Below are 14,985 nucleotides of genomic sequence, written 5' to 3' on the forward strand. Positions count from 1 at the left end.
ACTCTTCCTAGGAGTAACATCACTGTCGGAAAACCCAGGATATTTTCAGAGCCTGCGTTCTGATGCACCACTGTTGCCACCCCGACTGCAAATCTGGCCCAACCAGTTCTGTGACCACATCCAGGAACAGCAGACAGCGAGAAGAATCCGCTGTGATTTCACCTCTGGCCCAACCCATCAGTGCTCCCCACTGCCTGGTCCCCTATCCACCAAATTATCCTTAAAAACCCCCAGTCTCACCAGGTGCAGTGGCTCACGCCTGTAGTCCCAGCACTTTGGGAGGCTGAGGTGGGTGGATCACCTGAGGTTAGGAGTTCGAGACCAGCCTGACCAATATGATGAAACCCCATCTCCACTAAAAAGACAAAATTAGCCAGGCGTGGTGGCATGTGCCTGTAATCCCAGCTACTCAGGAGGCTGAGACAGGAGAATTGCTTGAACCCGGGAGGCAGAGGGTGTGGTGAGCTGAGACTGTGCCATTGCACTCCAGCCTGGGCAACAGAGCCAGACTCTGTCTCAAAAAAAAAAAAAAAAAAGTCTCCAAATTTTCAGGGAGACTGATTTGGGTGATGAAACTCCAGCATCCCATTCAGCCGGCTCTGTGGGAATTGAACTCTTTCTGTATTGCAATCTCACTGTCTTAACAAATGGGCTCTATCTGGGCAGCAGGCAAGAGAAACCCAGTGGGTGGTTATGGGGCCAAGACTCAGGGATGAGGGAGGACCCCAGGGTGAGCACGTAGGGCTGAGACCCAGGGACGAGGACCCCAGGGTGAGAGCACATGGGGCTGAGACCCAGGGACGAGGGTGAGGGCGAGCATGGCTGAGACCCAGGGATGGGGACCCCAGTGAAAGCATGCATGACTGAGCCATGGCCTGCAGCCCATGCCTGGCAGAGCTCACCAATGGCTCTGTGCTCACACTCCTCTGCCAGTGCCAGCATCTCCTCCGAGCTATCCGTGTCCTCCTCCTCCTTGGACAGCTCCTTCAGGATCTTGCTGCAGGCCAAGGCCGCTGCGATGCAGTCCTGGCTCTGGGGACCGGAGGAGCCACCGTGAGACTCTAAAGGGCCTAGCCAGGCTCGACCCAGCCTGGGGAACCCAACACACTGCCCTGGGTGATGAAAACAAGGCCCGGGGACGGTGCGGGCCGCTGGGCAATCACTGTCTGTGACCACATCTACACAGACAATTTAAGCCCCACTCCAATCAGTACACAACCTCTGATGGTCCAGGCTCCCGCGTAGCCTGTGGGAGGGGACTGCTTGCCCTGCAAAGCCTAATGGACAGCACATGCCCAGCGCATGCACCGGCCCCCACCAGAACCAGTGTGAGCTGCAGAGGGTGGCACCACCCGGCCTGTGTGTGTCCAGCAAGACTCAGCCCTGGACATAACCACAGAATGAGTTTTTTTAGCAGAACTTTTAATTTAAAAATTCCTTTCCTAGGCCAGGCACAGTGGCTCATGCCTGTAATCCCAGCACCTTGGGAGGCCGAGGCAGGTGGATCATGAAGTCAGGAGTTTGAGACAGCCTGACCAATATGGTGAAACCCCATCTCTACTAAAAACATAAAAAATTAGCTAGGCGTGGTGGCACATGCATGTTGTTCCATTTACTCAGGAGGCTGAGGCAGGAAAATCGCTTGAACCTAGTAGGCAGAGGTTGCAGTGAGCCAAGGCCATGCCATTGCACTCCATCCTGAGCAACAGAGCGAGACTCCGTCTTTTAAAAAAAAAAAAAAAAATTTCTTTCCTGCCTAGAGCTAAGTTCTTTGTTCTCCAACTCCGGGTGCCCCAAGTCCTTCCTGATGTTGGAGATGCCCACACCCCTCCACAGGCCCCGCTGGCACTTGGCCTCAAGCTCTCCAGCCACGCTCCCCAGTTGGCCACTGGCCTATAGCTGTGTCTGCTCAGAAGCCGGTCTTATTACCTGAGCCCAGATGATTCCTGCCAGCTCCCGACGGTTCTGGACGATGGCCCAAATGAGAAGGTCACGGACGGGGTCCATGGTGAAGGTCACATGGCCTGAGGAACGCTTGTAGAGGGACCGGAGGCTCACTCCCTGTACCTGGTAAGCAGTGGACAGTCAGAGCCCCAGCTGGTCCCCACTGGCTTAGAGTCACTGGAGGAACCTGTTAGAGGTGAAAGCCCTAATCCCAGCCCTGACCTTCTCAGGATCTCACTGTCCCTGGAGAACTACAGCCTGAATTTTCAGCAACAGCCTAGATCATTCTTATGCACACTGAAGTTTTTTAAAGCACTGTTCTAGAGACATCTAGAAACATCTAGAAAGTGAAATACCCATCTAACTCCTTTACCAACGTTTGTAGACTCTTGTTTCATGCCAGGCACTTCAAGGTTCCCTAGTCTTATCTGATGGCATCAAAGCCACTTTCAACGAAGTAAACTTCTAGCACAGTGGAGGGTGTTAGCAGGTCAGTGACTGTCTTCTCCCTGAGGGAATCTCCTTCAGTGTCTCTGGCAGAGCGACCACTAGGAAAGATCTGCCAGGTGGGCGACAAGGCTCACACACGAGCAAGGACGGGGCACCTTGCCCAGACCCACCTCCCCTACACGGCTGGGCTTTTCCCCGGACCAGGAAGCACGTCCTCACGTAGCTGGGAAATACTTCCCAGAAGTAGAGAAAACATCTCCAAAATCACATACTGTAAAAAACACACCTCAAGGGATCCTAGAGATTTCCTGAAGGTTTTTCATTATAAAGAAATGTGTTTTTCTTCCTGAACCACAGGTACGGATAAGCCTGAGCTTCTGTTTTGGACCTTCCTAAGCATATTCCAACTGAGCGTCCTAAATAAACTCTCTGGACTTAAGAAGTGCAGATTGTTAATGTATAAAACCAAGCCATACCCGGCCTGATGCAGTAGCTCACGCCTGTAATCCCAGCACTTTGGGAAGCCAAGATGGGTGGATCTTAAGGCCAAGAGTTCGAGACCAGCCTGGCCAACATGGTGAAACCCCATCTCTACTAAAAATACAAAAAATTAGCCGGGCATGGTGGTGGGAGCCTGTGATCCCAGCTACTCAGGAGGCTTAGGCAACAGACTCAATGGAACCCAGGAGGCAGAGGTTGCAGTGAGCCGAGATTATGCCATTGCACTCCAGCCTGGGCAATAAGAGCGAAACTTCGTCTCAAAAACAAAAAACAAAAAAACCAAGTCATACCCATGTCTTTCTCAAGAGTGAAGACAGAGCTCACCTGGAACAATGGATCGATTGGAAAACCTGGAGGAAATAGACTATTTTCTAGCAGGAAAAAAACAAAACCAAATGTGAGCTTAGAGGAGATGGAGAACCTAAACATAAAAATAATCAGAAAATAAACAAGAAAGTTACTAGAACTATTACCAATTTAAAAAAAAAAAAGGCACTGGGCCCAAATGGACTCACAGGGGAGTCGACCAAGGTTATAAGAAGCGATTAACTCCAGATGCATAAACTGTCCTGCAGCGGAGAAGGAAAGAAAGCTTCCCAAATGGTTTTTACAAAACTAACATAAAATTGCTATCAAAACCTGACAAATATAGCTCCCCAAATAAAACTGCAATCAAAGGCTTAAGCATTCTGATGCAAACACCCTGAAAATGTTGTCAAGAGAATCCAGTATATTAAACTTGCACTGAGGCCAAGCTGAAATTCAAAACAGGAATAAAAACATGTTTCACTGTCAGAAAATCTGTTAAAATAATTCGCCAAATTCATAGGTCAAAGAAGAAAAGCAGCTCAATCTTCTCAAAGGCATCTGATGCTTTGTTTCGTAAAACCTTAATGAATCAGAGATAAATACTCCCAAGAGGCCGGGCGCGGTGGCTCAAGCCTGTAATCCCAGCACTTTGGGAGGCCGAGACGGGCGGATCACGAGGTCAGGAGATCGAGACCATCCTGGCTAACATGGTGAAACCCCGTCTCTACTAAAAAAAAAAAATACAAAAAACTAGCCGGGCGAGGTGGCGGGCGCCTGTAGTCCCAGCTACTCGGGAGGCTGAGGCAGGAGAATGGTGTAAACCCGGGAGGCGGAGCTTGCAGTGAGCTGAGATCCGGCCACTGCACTCCAGCCTGGGCGACAGAGCGAGACTCTGTCTCAAAAAAAAAAAAAAAAAAAAAAAAATACTCCCAAGAGAAAAACAAATACAAAATCCAGCATCATTCCTGACATTGAGTCACTGCCAGGTTCCCACTGAATAAGGGTACACAGACTAGGGCAGGGTTCTCATTGAATCAGGGTGGATATTAGAGCAGGGTTCCCATTGAATAAGGATGGATATTAGAGCAGGGTTCCCATTGAATCAGGGTGGAGATTAGGGCAGGGTTCCCATTGAATCAAGGTGGAGATTACAGCAGGGTTCCCATTAAATAAAGTTGGAGACTAGAGCAGGGTTCCCATTAAATGAAGGTGAGACTACAGCAGGGCTCCCATTGAATCAGGATGGAGACTACAGCATCCACTCTCCTACAGCTGCAGTGCACACTGGGCATCTCACAAAAATACTCTGGAATGTTACTGACCTGACTGTAGGAAAAAACAAGCACATCTACTGGGCAGGAGTGGGATCAGGGCAGGCGGATCATGCTCCCTGCAGAACCTTTTGTACTGTTTGGAACTTTTAGAAACGGTATGGTATGGACTGAACTGTGTCCCCCTAAAATTCATATGTTGAAGCCCTAACCCCCAATGTGACTACAGCACTTGGAGATAGGGTCTTTAAGAAGGTAATTAAGGTTAAATGAGGCCACATTGTGGGTTCCTAAGTGGATAGGTGTGTTCTCTTTATAAAAAGAGGAGTGAGGCTAGGTGCAGAGGCTCACACCTGCAATCCCAGCACTTTGGGAAGTCAAGACAGAGGATCACTTGAGCCCCGGAGTTTGAGACCAGCCTGGGCCATATAATGAGACCCCATCTCTACAAAACATAAAAAAACAAAAACAAATTTTAAAAAACCTGGGCATGGTGGCACGTGCCTATAGTCCCAGCTACTCAAGCAACTGAGGCAGGAAGATTGCTTGAGCCCAGGAGGTGGAAGCTACAGTGAGCCATGATTGCACCACTGCACTACAGCCTGGGTGACAGAGCCAGACCCTGTCTCAAACATAAAGATAGGCAAATCATGGTGGCTCAAGGGTGTAAATTCCAGCCTTTTGGAGGCTAAGGAGAGTGGATCACTTGAGACCAGGAGTTTGAGACCATCCTGTCCAAAATGGCAAAACCGTCTCTAAAAAAATTTTAAAAATTAGCCAGGTGTGGTGGTGCACACCTGTAGTCCCAGCTACTTGGGAGGCTGAGGTGGGAGGATTGCTTGAGCCTGGGAGGTTGAGGCTGCAGTGAGCTATGATCACGCCACTGCCCTCCAGCCTGGACGACAGAGTGAGACCCTGTTTCAATAAAATAAAAAATAAATAAAAGAAAAAGGAAGTGGCACCAGAGACTTCTCTCTCTGTCATGTGAAGACACAGCAAGAGGGCAGCCACGTGCAAGCAGGAAGAGGCCCTGGCCAGAAGCCAGCCCTGCTGGTGCCTTAATCTGGGACTTCGGGCCCCCAGAACTTCCAGAAAATAAACTGGTAGTTTCTGCCCCATCTGTGGAATTTTGTTACAGCAGCCCAAGCAGCCTAAGATAGAGCATGTGTCTTTTCTAATAAAAATAAAAGCTAATTTTAAAAACAGAGAGCTCTAAGAACATGGCAGTATCCCGCGCGGGCAAGGCCAGGTTGGGCCCCGTTACCAGCACGCACATTGAGCTTGATGTGGGACACGGGCAGCAGGAGCCGAGGCCGGTCGCTGTGCCAGGGCCGGGGGTAGAGCGGCTGTGTGAAGTCCCCCAGCAGCTCCCGCAGCACCTGGGCCACATGGTGCATCTGCTGGCGGGGCGCAGCGGGTGCACAAGCCAGGCGCTCGGGTTCCTCCGCCAGCACCTTCTGCAGCTTGCTGTGGAACAGGCAGGAGGGCTCCAGGTTCTCATACAGATAAAGCAAGGTATCCCAGGTGACGAACTCCTTCAGCTGCACCCCGTTCTCCAGGAAGAGCTTCACGAACTCAGGCTTGTTGGAAATGAGGGCAGCCGTCATCATGGGGTGCAGATCTGAAGGCTGAGAGCAAGCATTGTGTGGTGACGGATGCATTTGGTCATCATCCCATGTCATCCTGATCTCAAAGACCCTGGAGATGGGGGCTGCTGTTGCTGGGGAGGATGAAAGCTGCCCGGGTCACCCACCCTAAAGGGAAGGGCTGGGATCCAGACGAGGCAATCCTCGCCTGCCCTTGTTTCAGTGGTGCAATGCACGTGGGCCCAGTGGGCCCCTCCACAGGGCACTCAGGAAGACTTACCTTCCACTGCCACTCATCCGTGAAGATTTCACTGCGGGCAATGTCCACGCGATTCCATGCCACTGCCAATTTCAGCTGGTGGTCCCAGTTCTCGTGGCCAAAGTGGTCTTGGCTCCGGGAGGCTGCAGATGAACAGGTGCACACTGGGCCTTGATCTGGGGCTCAAAGCCATTTCCCTCCAGGGCGACTGACTTATGATGTCAGAGGCAGAGATGTGTCATGAGCTCTTGCCTCTCAACAATTCAAAGTGACAGGTGCAGCACCCAGTGACCTCCTCCCATACACACAGCCTTGCAAAATCATGTTCCATTTCAGAGTCAGAATCAGTGAATCTTGGGGCTTTAGTCATCATGTCCATGCACCCCTATTTCCCCTGCCCTCCTCCTGGCCATGCCCTGGCCCCTGAGCAACAGGTGGGCAGTGAGCAAGAAAAGGGCCTCCCTGTTTTAAGAAGACATAGGTCTCTGGAGGGCAGGCATCTTACACTAACTCATCCAAAACTCAGGACTCAGAAGCCATCGCATTTCCAATCCTGCCTCAATTGCCTGTAAATGTTCAATGGCAACAACCACCTCACTGGTTCTCAGGACAAGTTATTTTGCTCAAGTACTTTCTGTGCTCTCTTTCTGGTTTAACTTTTCAAAACATGGGTTGTTATTTGGGGAAAAAGAAAAAAGAACTTTGACCCTTACCTCACACCATACACAAGAATCAACCTGAAGCGGTTCATAGGCCCAAACATAAAGGCTATGTCTACAAAGCTGCTATCAGAAAACAGAAGAAAATATCTGCAACCTTGGGATGGGCAGAGATCTCTTAGCTATGACACAAAGAACATGAACCATAAAGAAAAACTAATTAAATTGGCTGGGTGCAGTGGCTCATGCCTGTAATCCCAACATTTTGGGAGGCCAAGGTGGGCGGATCACGAGGTCAGGAGATCGAGACTATCCTGGCTAACATGGCGAAACCCCGTCTTTACTAAAAAAACAAAAAATTAGGTGGGTGTGGTTGTGGGCGCCTGTAGTCCCAGCTACTTGGGAGGCTGAAGCAGGAGAATGGTGTGAACCTGGGAGGTGGAGCTTGCAATGAGCCGAGATTGCACCACTGCACTCTAGCCTGGGCGACAGAGCGAGACTCCGTCTCAAAAAAATAAACAAATAAATAAATAAAAATAACAATAAAAAAATTTAAGGCTCCTGCTCTTCAAAGACATCTTGAAGAAAATATGAAAGCAAACTACACACCATGAGAAAATATCTGACAAAGGATTTGTATCAGAATATAAAAATAATTCTTACAAATCGAAAATTGGAAGACAAATAATCAAATAAAAATGGACAAGAGATCTGAAAGACATTTCAGAAGGAAGACAGGCAAATGGCCAAAAAGTCCTTAAAATGATGCTCCACATCAGTAGTCCTCAGGGAAATGTAAGTTCAAACCACAATGAAATGTCTCTTCATGCCCACTAGGATGGCTACAGCTTAAAAGACTGACAACACCAAGTGTTGACAAGGATGTAGGGTAACGCTCATCCATTGCCAGCAAACAGGAAAAGGAATGCAATCTTTTCAATCTTTTCAGAAAAGTTTGTCAGTTTTTTACAAAGTGAAACATACACTTACCATAAAGGCCAGTAATTCCACTCCTAGATATTGACCCAGGAGAAATGAAGACAAATAGCAGCTTTATTCATAACAGCCCCAAACTGGAAGCAATCTATGCCCACCAATAGATGACTGGAAAAACAACCTGTGGTATATTCACACAATAGGACACTCCTTCACAAACAAAAAAGAACGAAGTTCTGACACATGCAACAACATGGATGAATCTCAAAAACAATGCACTGAGCAAAAGAAGCAAGACACGAAAGAATGTATCATGTATGATTTCATTCATGTGAAGTTCTAAAATGGGCAAAACTATTCTAGAGTGACAGAAAGCAGACAGATGACTTTCAGAGCCAGGCAGGAGGGAGGCTTAACTACAAAGGGCCATGAGGGAACATTCAGGGTAAGGGAGATGTCCTGTATGGAGACTGTGGTGTGTCACGGTGTCTATGCTTGTTATACAATACATTTAGAATTGGAGGAGCTTATTGCCTCTAAGCTGAACCTTCATAAAGTTGATATTTTAAAATTCATTATGTTTTTAAATTGTGGTAAAATACATGTAGCATAAAATTTACCATCTTAACTTCTTGGGGTTGTTTTGTTTTGTTTGAGACAGGGTTTTACTCCGTCCCCCAGGCTGGAGCACAGTGTTGTGATCATATTTATAATCATGAGGCTTATTGCAGCCTCAACATCCTGGGCTCAAGCAATCCTCCCACCTCAGCCTCTTGAGTAACTAAGAGTACAGGTGTGCGCCACCATACCTGGCTAATTTTTAAAATTTTTTGTAGTGACAGGGTTCGCTATGTTGCCTAGGCTGGTCGCAAACTCCTCGGTTCAAGTGATCCTCCCACCTCAGCCTCCCAAAGTGCTGGGATTATAGGCATGAGCCAGCTCACCCAGCCAAATATTTTTAAGTGTACAGTTCACTGGTAGTAAGTACATTAATAATGTTGTGCGGCCGTCATCGCTGTCCTCCATATATCTTTTTATCTTGGAAACTAAAACTCTATCCCCATTAAACACTAACTCCCCAAGGTCAACTCCCTTCCCCCAGACCTTGGCACCCACCATTCTACTTTCTGTCTCCATGAATTTGACTACTCCAGGGACCTCATGTAAGTGGAATCATATAGTATCTGTCCTTTTGTGACTGGCTTATTTCACTTAGCATAATGTCTTCAAGGTTCATCCATGTTGTATCATGTGTCAGAATTTCCTTCCTTTTTAAGGCTCAGTAATATTCCATTTAGGTATAGACCATATTTTGCTTATCTATTCTTCTGTCGATGGACACTTGGGCCTCTTCCACTTTTTAGCTATTGCGGATAATACAGCCATGAACATGAGTGTATAAATATCTCTTCCAGACCCTACTTTAAATTTGGGGGTGGGGAGTGGCATATATATCTAGAAGTGAAATAGCTGGATCATATAGGAATTGTATTTTTAAATTTTAAGGAACTGTCATCCTGTTTTCCATGACAGCTGCACCATGTTACATATCCACCAGCAGTGCACAAGGGTTCCAGTTTCTCCACACACTGGCCAACATTTGTGATTTTCTGTTCTCTTTTATAGTAGCTATCCTAATGTGTTTGAAATGATATCTCTTAGTTTTGATCTGCATTTCTCTAACGATTAGTGATGCTGAGCATCTTTTCATGTGCTTATTGGCCATTTGTACATCTTCTTTAAAGAAATGTCTATTCAAGTCCTTTGCCCATTTTTGAATTGTGTTGGGGTTTTTTTATTGTTGAGTTATAGGAGTTCTCTATATATTCTGGATACCAATCCCTTACCATATGTATGATTTGCAAATATTTTCTCCCATTCCATGGGTTGCGTTTTTACTCTGTTGATAGTATCTTTTGATGAACAAAATTTTTAATTTTCATAAAGCCCAATTTATCTATATTTTCTTTTATTTCCTGTGCCTTAGGTGTCATAGCCAAGAAACACTGCCAAATTCTTTGTCATGAAGTTTTTGTCCTGTGCTTTCTTCTAAGAGTTTAGGTCTTATATTTAGAAGTCCTTGACCTACTTTGACTTAATTTTTGTATATGGTGTTAGGTAAGGGTCTAACTTGATTCTTTGGCATGGGAATATCCAGTTTATCCAGCATCATTTGTTGAAAAGACTATCCCTCTCCTCACTGAATGATTTCTGCATTCGTGTCAAATATCATCTGACCATATATGTGAGGGTTTATTTTTGGGCTAACTATTCTGTTCCACTGTTCTCCACATCTTTTTGGGGTTTTTTTGAGACAAGGTCTCACTCTGTTGCCCAGGCTGGAGTGCAGTGGTGCAATCATAGCTCACTGCAGCCCAAACCTTCTGAACTCAAGTGATCCTCTCCCCTCAACCTCCCACATTGCTGGGATTACAAGCATGAATTGCCATGCCCAGCTTTTGTATTTTTTATAGACAGGGTTTCATCATGTTGCCCAGGCTGGTCCCAAACTCCTAAGCCCAAGCAATCAGCCCACTTTGGCCTCCCAAAGTACTGGGATTACAGGCATGAGCCACCACACCCAGTCCTCTATATCTTTCTTTACACCATTGCCGGACAGTTTTGATTACTATAGCTTTGTAGTGAGTTTAGAAATCAGAAAGTGTGAGTCTTCCAGCTTTGTTCTTCCCTTTCAAAATTATTTTGGCTGTTTGGGATCCCTTTAGACTCCACATGAATTCTAGGATGAGCTTTTCTATTTTTGCAAAAAAAAAAAAAAATCACTGGGGTTTTGATAGGAATTGCATTGGTTCTGTAGATTGCTTTAAGTAGTATTGACATCTTAACAATATTAAGGCTTCCAATTCATGAACATGGGATGTCTTTCCATTTGTTTATGTCTTTCATTTCTTTCAGCAATGTTTTACAGTTTTCATTGTACAAGTCTTTCATCCCCTTGGTTTAATTAATTCCTCAGTATTTTTTTTCTTTTTGATGCTACTCTAAATAGAATTGTTTTCATAATTTCCTTTTCTGAGTATTCATTTTTAGTGTATAGAAATGCAGCAGATTTTTGTGTGTTGATTTTGGGTCCTGCTACTTTGCTTAATTCATTTATTAGATAGGAGTTTGTTGTGGAATCTTTACAGTTTTCTGCATAGAAAATTGATATGGTTAAGCTCTGTGTCCCCACCCAAATCTCATCTTGAATTATAATCCCTATGATCCCCATGTGTCAAGGAAGAGACAAAGTGGAGGTAGTTGGATCACGGGGACATTTTCCCCTATGCTGTTCTCATGATACTAAGTTCTCATGAGATCTGATGATTTTAGAAGGGGCTCTTCTTTCTTCATTTGGCACCTCTCTTTCCTGTCACCTTGTGAAGACAGTGCCTTGCATCCCCTTCATCTTCCACCATGATTTTAAGTTTTCTGAGGCCTTCTCAGCCATGCTGAACTGTGAGTCAATTTAACCTCTTTCCTTTATAAATTACACAGTCTTGGGCAGTTCTTTATAGCAGTGTGAAAATGGACAAATACGAAAATCATATCATCTGTGAACACAAATAATTTTACTTTTTCCTTCCCAATGTATAAGTTTTTTTGTGTGTGTGTGTGTGTCTAATTGCTCTGGCTTGAACTTCCAATGCAATGTTGAATAGAAGTGGTGAAAGTATGCATCCTTCCCTTATTTCTATCTTGGAGAAAAAGATTTCATTTGTTCTTATTTTTCTAATTACTTAAAGTTGTAAAGTTAGGTTGTTGGTTTAAGATCTTATTTTTTTTTTTCGTTTTTTTGTTTTTGAGAAGGAGTCTTGCTCTGTCGCCCAGGTTAGACTGCAGTGGCGTAATCTTGGCTCACTGCAAGCTCCGCCTCCCAGGTTCACGCCATTCTCCTGCCTTAGCCTCCCGAGTTGCTGGGACTACAGGCGCCCGCCACCACACCCAGCTAATTTTTTGTAATTTTAGTAGAGACGGGGTTTCACCATGTTAACCAGGATGGTCTCGATCTCTTGACCTCGTGATCTGCCCTCCTCGGCCTCCCAAAGTGCTGGGATTACAGGCGTGAGCCACCGCGCCTGGCCTAAGATCTTATTTTTTAATGTAAGCATTTATAGCTATAAATTTCTCCCTTAGCACTGCTTTTGCTACGTCCCATAAGCTTTGATATGTTGTGCTTTTGTTTTCATTGGTTTCTTGATTTCCCTTTTGATTTCTTCTTTGATCCATTGGCTGTTTAAGGTAGTGTTTAGTTTCCACAACTCATGAATTTTCCACTTTTACATCCATTATTGATTCCTAACTTCATCTTGTTGTCAGAGAAGATACTTTGTATAATATCTACCTTAAATCTATTGAGAGATAAATTAAGACTTAATTTGTGATCTAATACGTAGTCTATCATCTCACTGTGGGCGTGAGGTTTTATGCACATCAAGTGCTTGATAAGGGGAGTCTCAAATCAACACAGAAACAAGATGAAAGTCTGGCCTTTATCACAAAAGTTCCCTGCTGATCCCAGCCTGGGCCCACTCTGCTGAGCCCTTCAGAATCAGCCTGGGGCCTCTGACCCTGGAGGGTGAGAAGCCCAGCATCGGGCAGGAGGAGCACGTATAAGACCAAGGCTTCCCAGTGTCAGGGATGTCCTGGCCATGTTGAATCCAGCTAGGTAAGACAAGGAGGCATGAGCCTTCTCACCTGTGGCATAAGAAGAGGACAGCGATGTTTGTGGCCTGGAGAATGGGCCAGGCTAAGCAACAGAAGTTACACAGAGAGCCACTGCAGCTCGAGTACATCACACCATTCCTGAGGCCCTGCTCTGCCTCTACACTCTTTCCTGCATCAGAGGTAGAGGAGCTAAAGTAGCCAGCAAGCAGGAAATTGGGAGAGGCAACTTCCACGCTCTTCCTTTCCACCCTGAAGTTTTGTGAGAAATTATGACTATCACAAAGGTATAAATGACAGCAGCTGCACTCGGATTCCAGTTACAAATAAAGGAGCTCATACCTCTAACATCAGGTGACAGGCAGGCGCCCACCTGCCCATCGCCAGCTGCCCTCTGGTCAGGGTTTCTGACCAAGGAGGAATATTCTGGTTCCCAGAATCATGGCACTTCGAGACTAGAACTTAGCATCGTCAGAGCCCACGTTCTGGCCTCCACCCCATTCCCCCCATGTTCCCTGACCCTCACCTTTCAGCAAGGCCTGCAGGATGGCCACATCCACATCCTGCTGACCATCCTTGCCTTCCCGGAAGACAGTCAGCAGCTGCCGCCTCCGGACAATATCTTGGATCTGCAACAAGCATTTTCCAAGTGAGACACACAGTGACCCCTGAACCCCTGCCTCCTCCAAGACACACAGAATTGAGGCCCCAGACACAGCCAGAGCCCGGGGTCCTGCCTGCCCTTGTGGTCAGGACACCACCACATCTCCTCTTGCCTTAGACGGTGTGGATGAAGATTCATGGGGACCAAATACAACACGTTTGTGCGAGTCCGTTGGGTGGAAAACACAATCCAAGAGCAACGGATCTTCATCCTGATGCTAGTGCAGCTTCATGCGAGGCTGCTTCTCCCGGCCCTCCTGCTAAGCCCAGGCCACTCCTCACCACCTGCCTACCTGCCTATCTGTCTGTCCATTTATCTATCTATCTATCTATCTATCTATCTATCTATCTATCTGTCAATTGATTTATCTGTCAATCGATCAATCTATCTATCCATCTATGCATCTATCCATCTATCTATCTACCTAATCTTATCCATCTATCCATCTATGCATCTATCCATCTATCTATATTATCTATCCATCCATGTATATATCTATCCATCCGTGTGTGTTTCATCTATGTATGTATGTATGTATGTATCTACCTATACACCTATCCATGTATCCATCTATCCATCCACATGTATCTATCGTCTAGCTATCCATCCATCTATATACACACCCACCTTCCAACCATTCATCCATCCACTTATCTACCTCCCACTCACTATCTATCTATCATCTATCTATCTATCTATGTACTTATCAATTCATCCTTTTTTTTTTTTTTTTGAGACAGAGTTTTTGCTCTGCCACTCAGGCTGGAGTGCAGTGGCAGGATCTTGGCTCTCTGCAACCTCCACCTCCTGTCTTCAAGCAATTCTCCCGCCTCAGACTCCCAAGTAGCTGGGATTACAGGCACCCACCACCAGGCCTGGATAATTTTTGTATTTTTAGTACAGACATGGTTTCACCATGTTGGCCAGGCTGGTCTCGAACTCCTGACCTCAAGTGATCCACCCACCTCAGCTTCCGAAAGTGCTGGGATTACAAGTGTCAGCCACTGTGCCCAGCCCATCCATTTTATCATCTGTCTGTCTGTCTACCTATCTATCCATCCATCTATCTACCTATCATCTAGCTACCCATCTATCCATCCATCCATCCACATGCCCACCCACCCACCTACCATCCATCCATCCATCCATCCATCCATCCATCCACACACCCACCCATCATCCATCTATCTATCTACCACCCACCCACTATTCATCCATCCATTCATCCATCCATCCATCCATCATGGTGTCCCTAGCAGGTATGTCTGCTACAGTTATTCCTCCTTGAAGCACCTTCCCCCTGTGTCCAGGGCAGGCAACTCCACAAACGCATCTTCCCATGGCTCCCACTGCTCCCAAGGCTAGCCACGCCTGGCCTCTTCTGCTTCTCTCCTCGTCCCCAGCCTGGCCTCATTGCTTCCACACAGACTCTGCCCTCACCTGGAGGGCTCCTCACACTCCACCTCCATGCCTAAGACCCCAACGGTGCCCCATCCCTGGGGGTCCAGCTTTCGTGACAACTCCAAAACACATCCTGGACTCCCTGGCGAACTCCACCCTCATCCAGCAGCCAAAGGTCTCCTGGCTTTCAGCCCCTGTCCTCACAAGGCAAAACAGCTCCCAGCGTCTGAGCCCATAAAAGTCTCCAGCCTTCAGCCCACCCCTGTCCTCACACAGTCAAGCAGCTCCCAGCGTCCGAGCCCATACGGACACCAGGGCCTGTTTCCTCGTCTGAGTGGAA

General features: G+C 46.6%; 1 protein-coding gene across 5 annotated transcripts in view; it reads right to left on the reverse strand.

Moving 5' to 3' along the window:
• Positions 1 to 14,985, reverse strand: part of TRPM2 (transient receptor potential cation channel subfamily M member 2) — an 87,525-nt gene that overhangs the window by 43,228 nt on the left and 29,312 nt on the right. For 4 of the 5 annotated variants that reach the window (XR_013414786.1, XM_028845266.2, XM_077995470.1 and 1 more), the window contains 5 exons: positions 13,107 to 13,209; positions 6,342 to 6,463; positions 5,750 to 6,103; positions 1,930 to 2,067; positions 903 to 1,032 (listed from right to left, as the gene is read on the reverse strand). Coding sequence is in view for 4 of the 5 variants with exons in the window: in XM_028845266.2 (XP_028701099.2) it covers positions 903 to 1,032; positions 1,930 to 2,067; positions 5,750 to 6,103; positions 6,342 to 6,463; positions 13,107 to 13,209 (847 nt within the window). In the remaining variant the exon portion in view is untranslated. The remainder of the gene's footprint in view (positions 1 to 902; positions 1,033 to 1,929; positions 2,068 to 5,749; positions 6,104 to 6,341; positions 6,464 to 13,106; positions 13,210 to 14,985) is intronic. The other variant, XM_028845267.2, reaches the window with a different exon arrangement.

The sequence above is a fragment of the Macaca mulatta genome, chromosome 3 (genome assembly GCF_049350105.2).
Source record: "Macaca mulatta isolate MMU2019108-1 chromosome 3, T2T-MMU8v2.0, whole genome shotgun sequence".
Lineage (NCBI taxonomy): Eukaryota > Metazoa > Chordata > Mammalia > Primates > Cercopithecidae > Macaca > Macaca mulatta.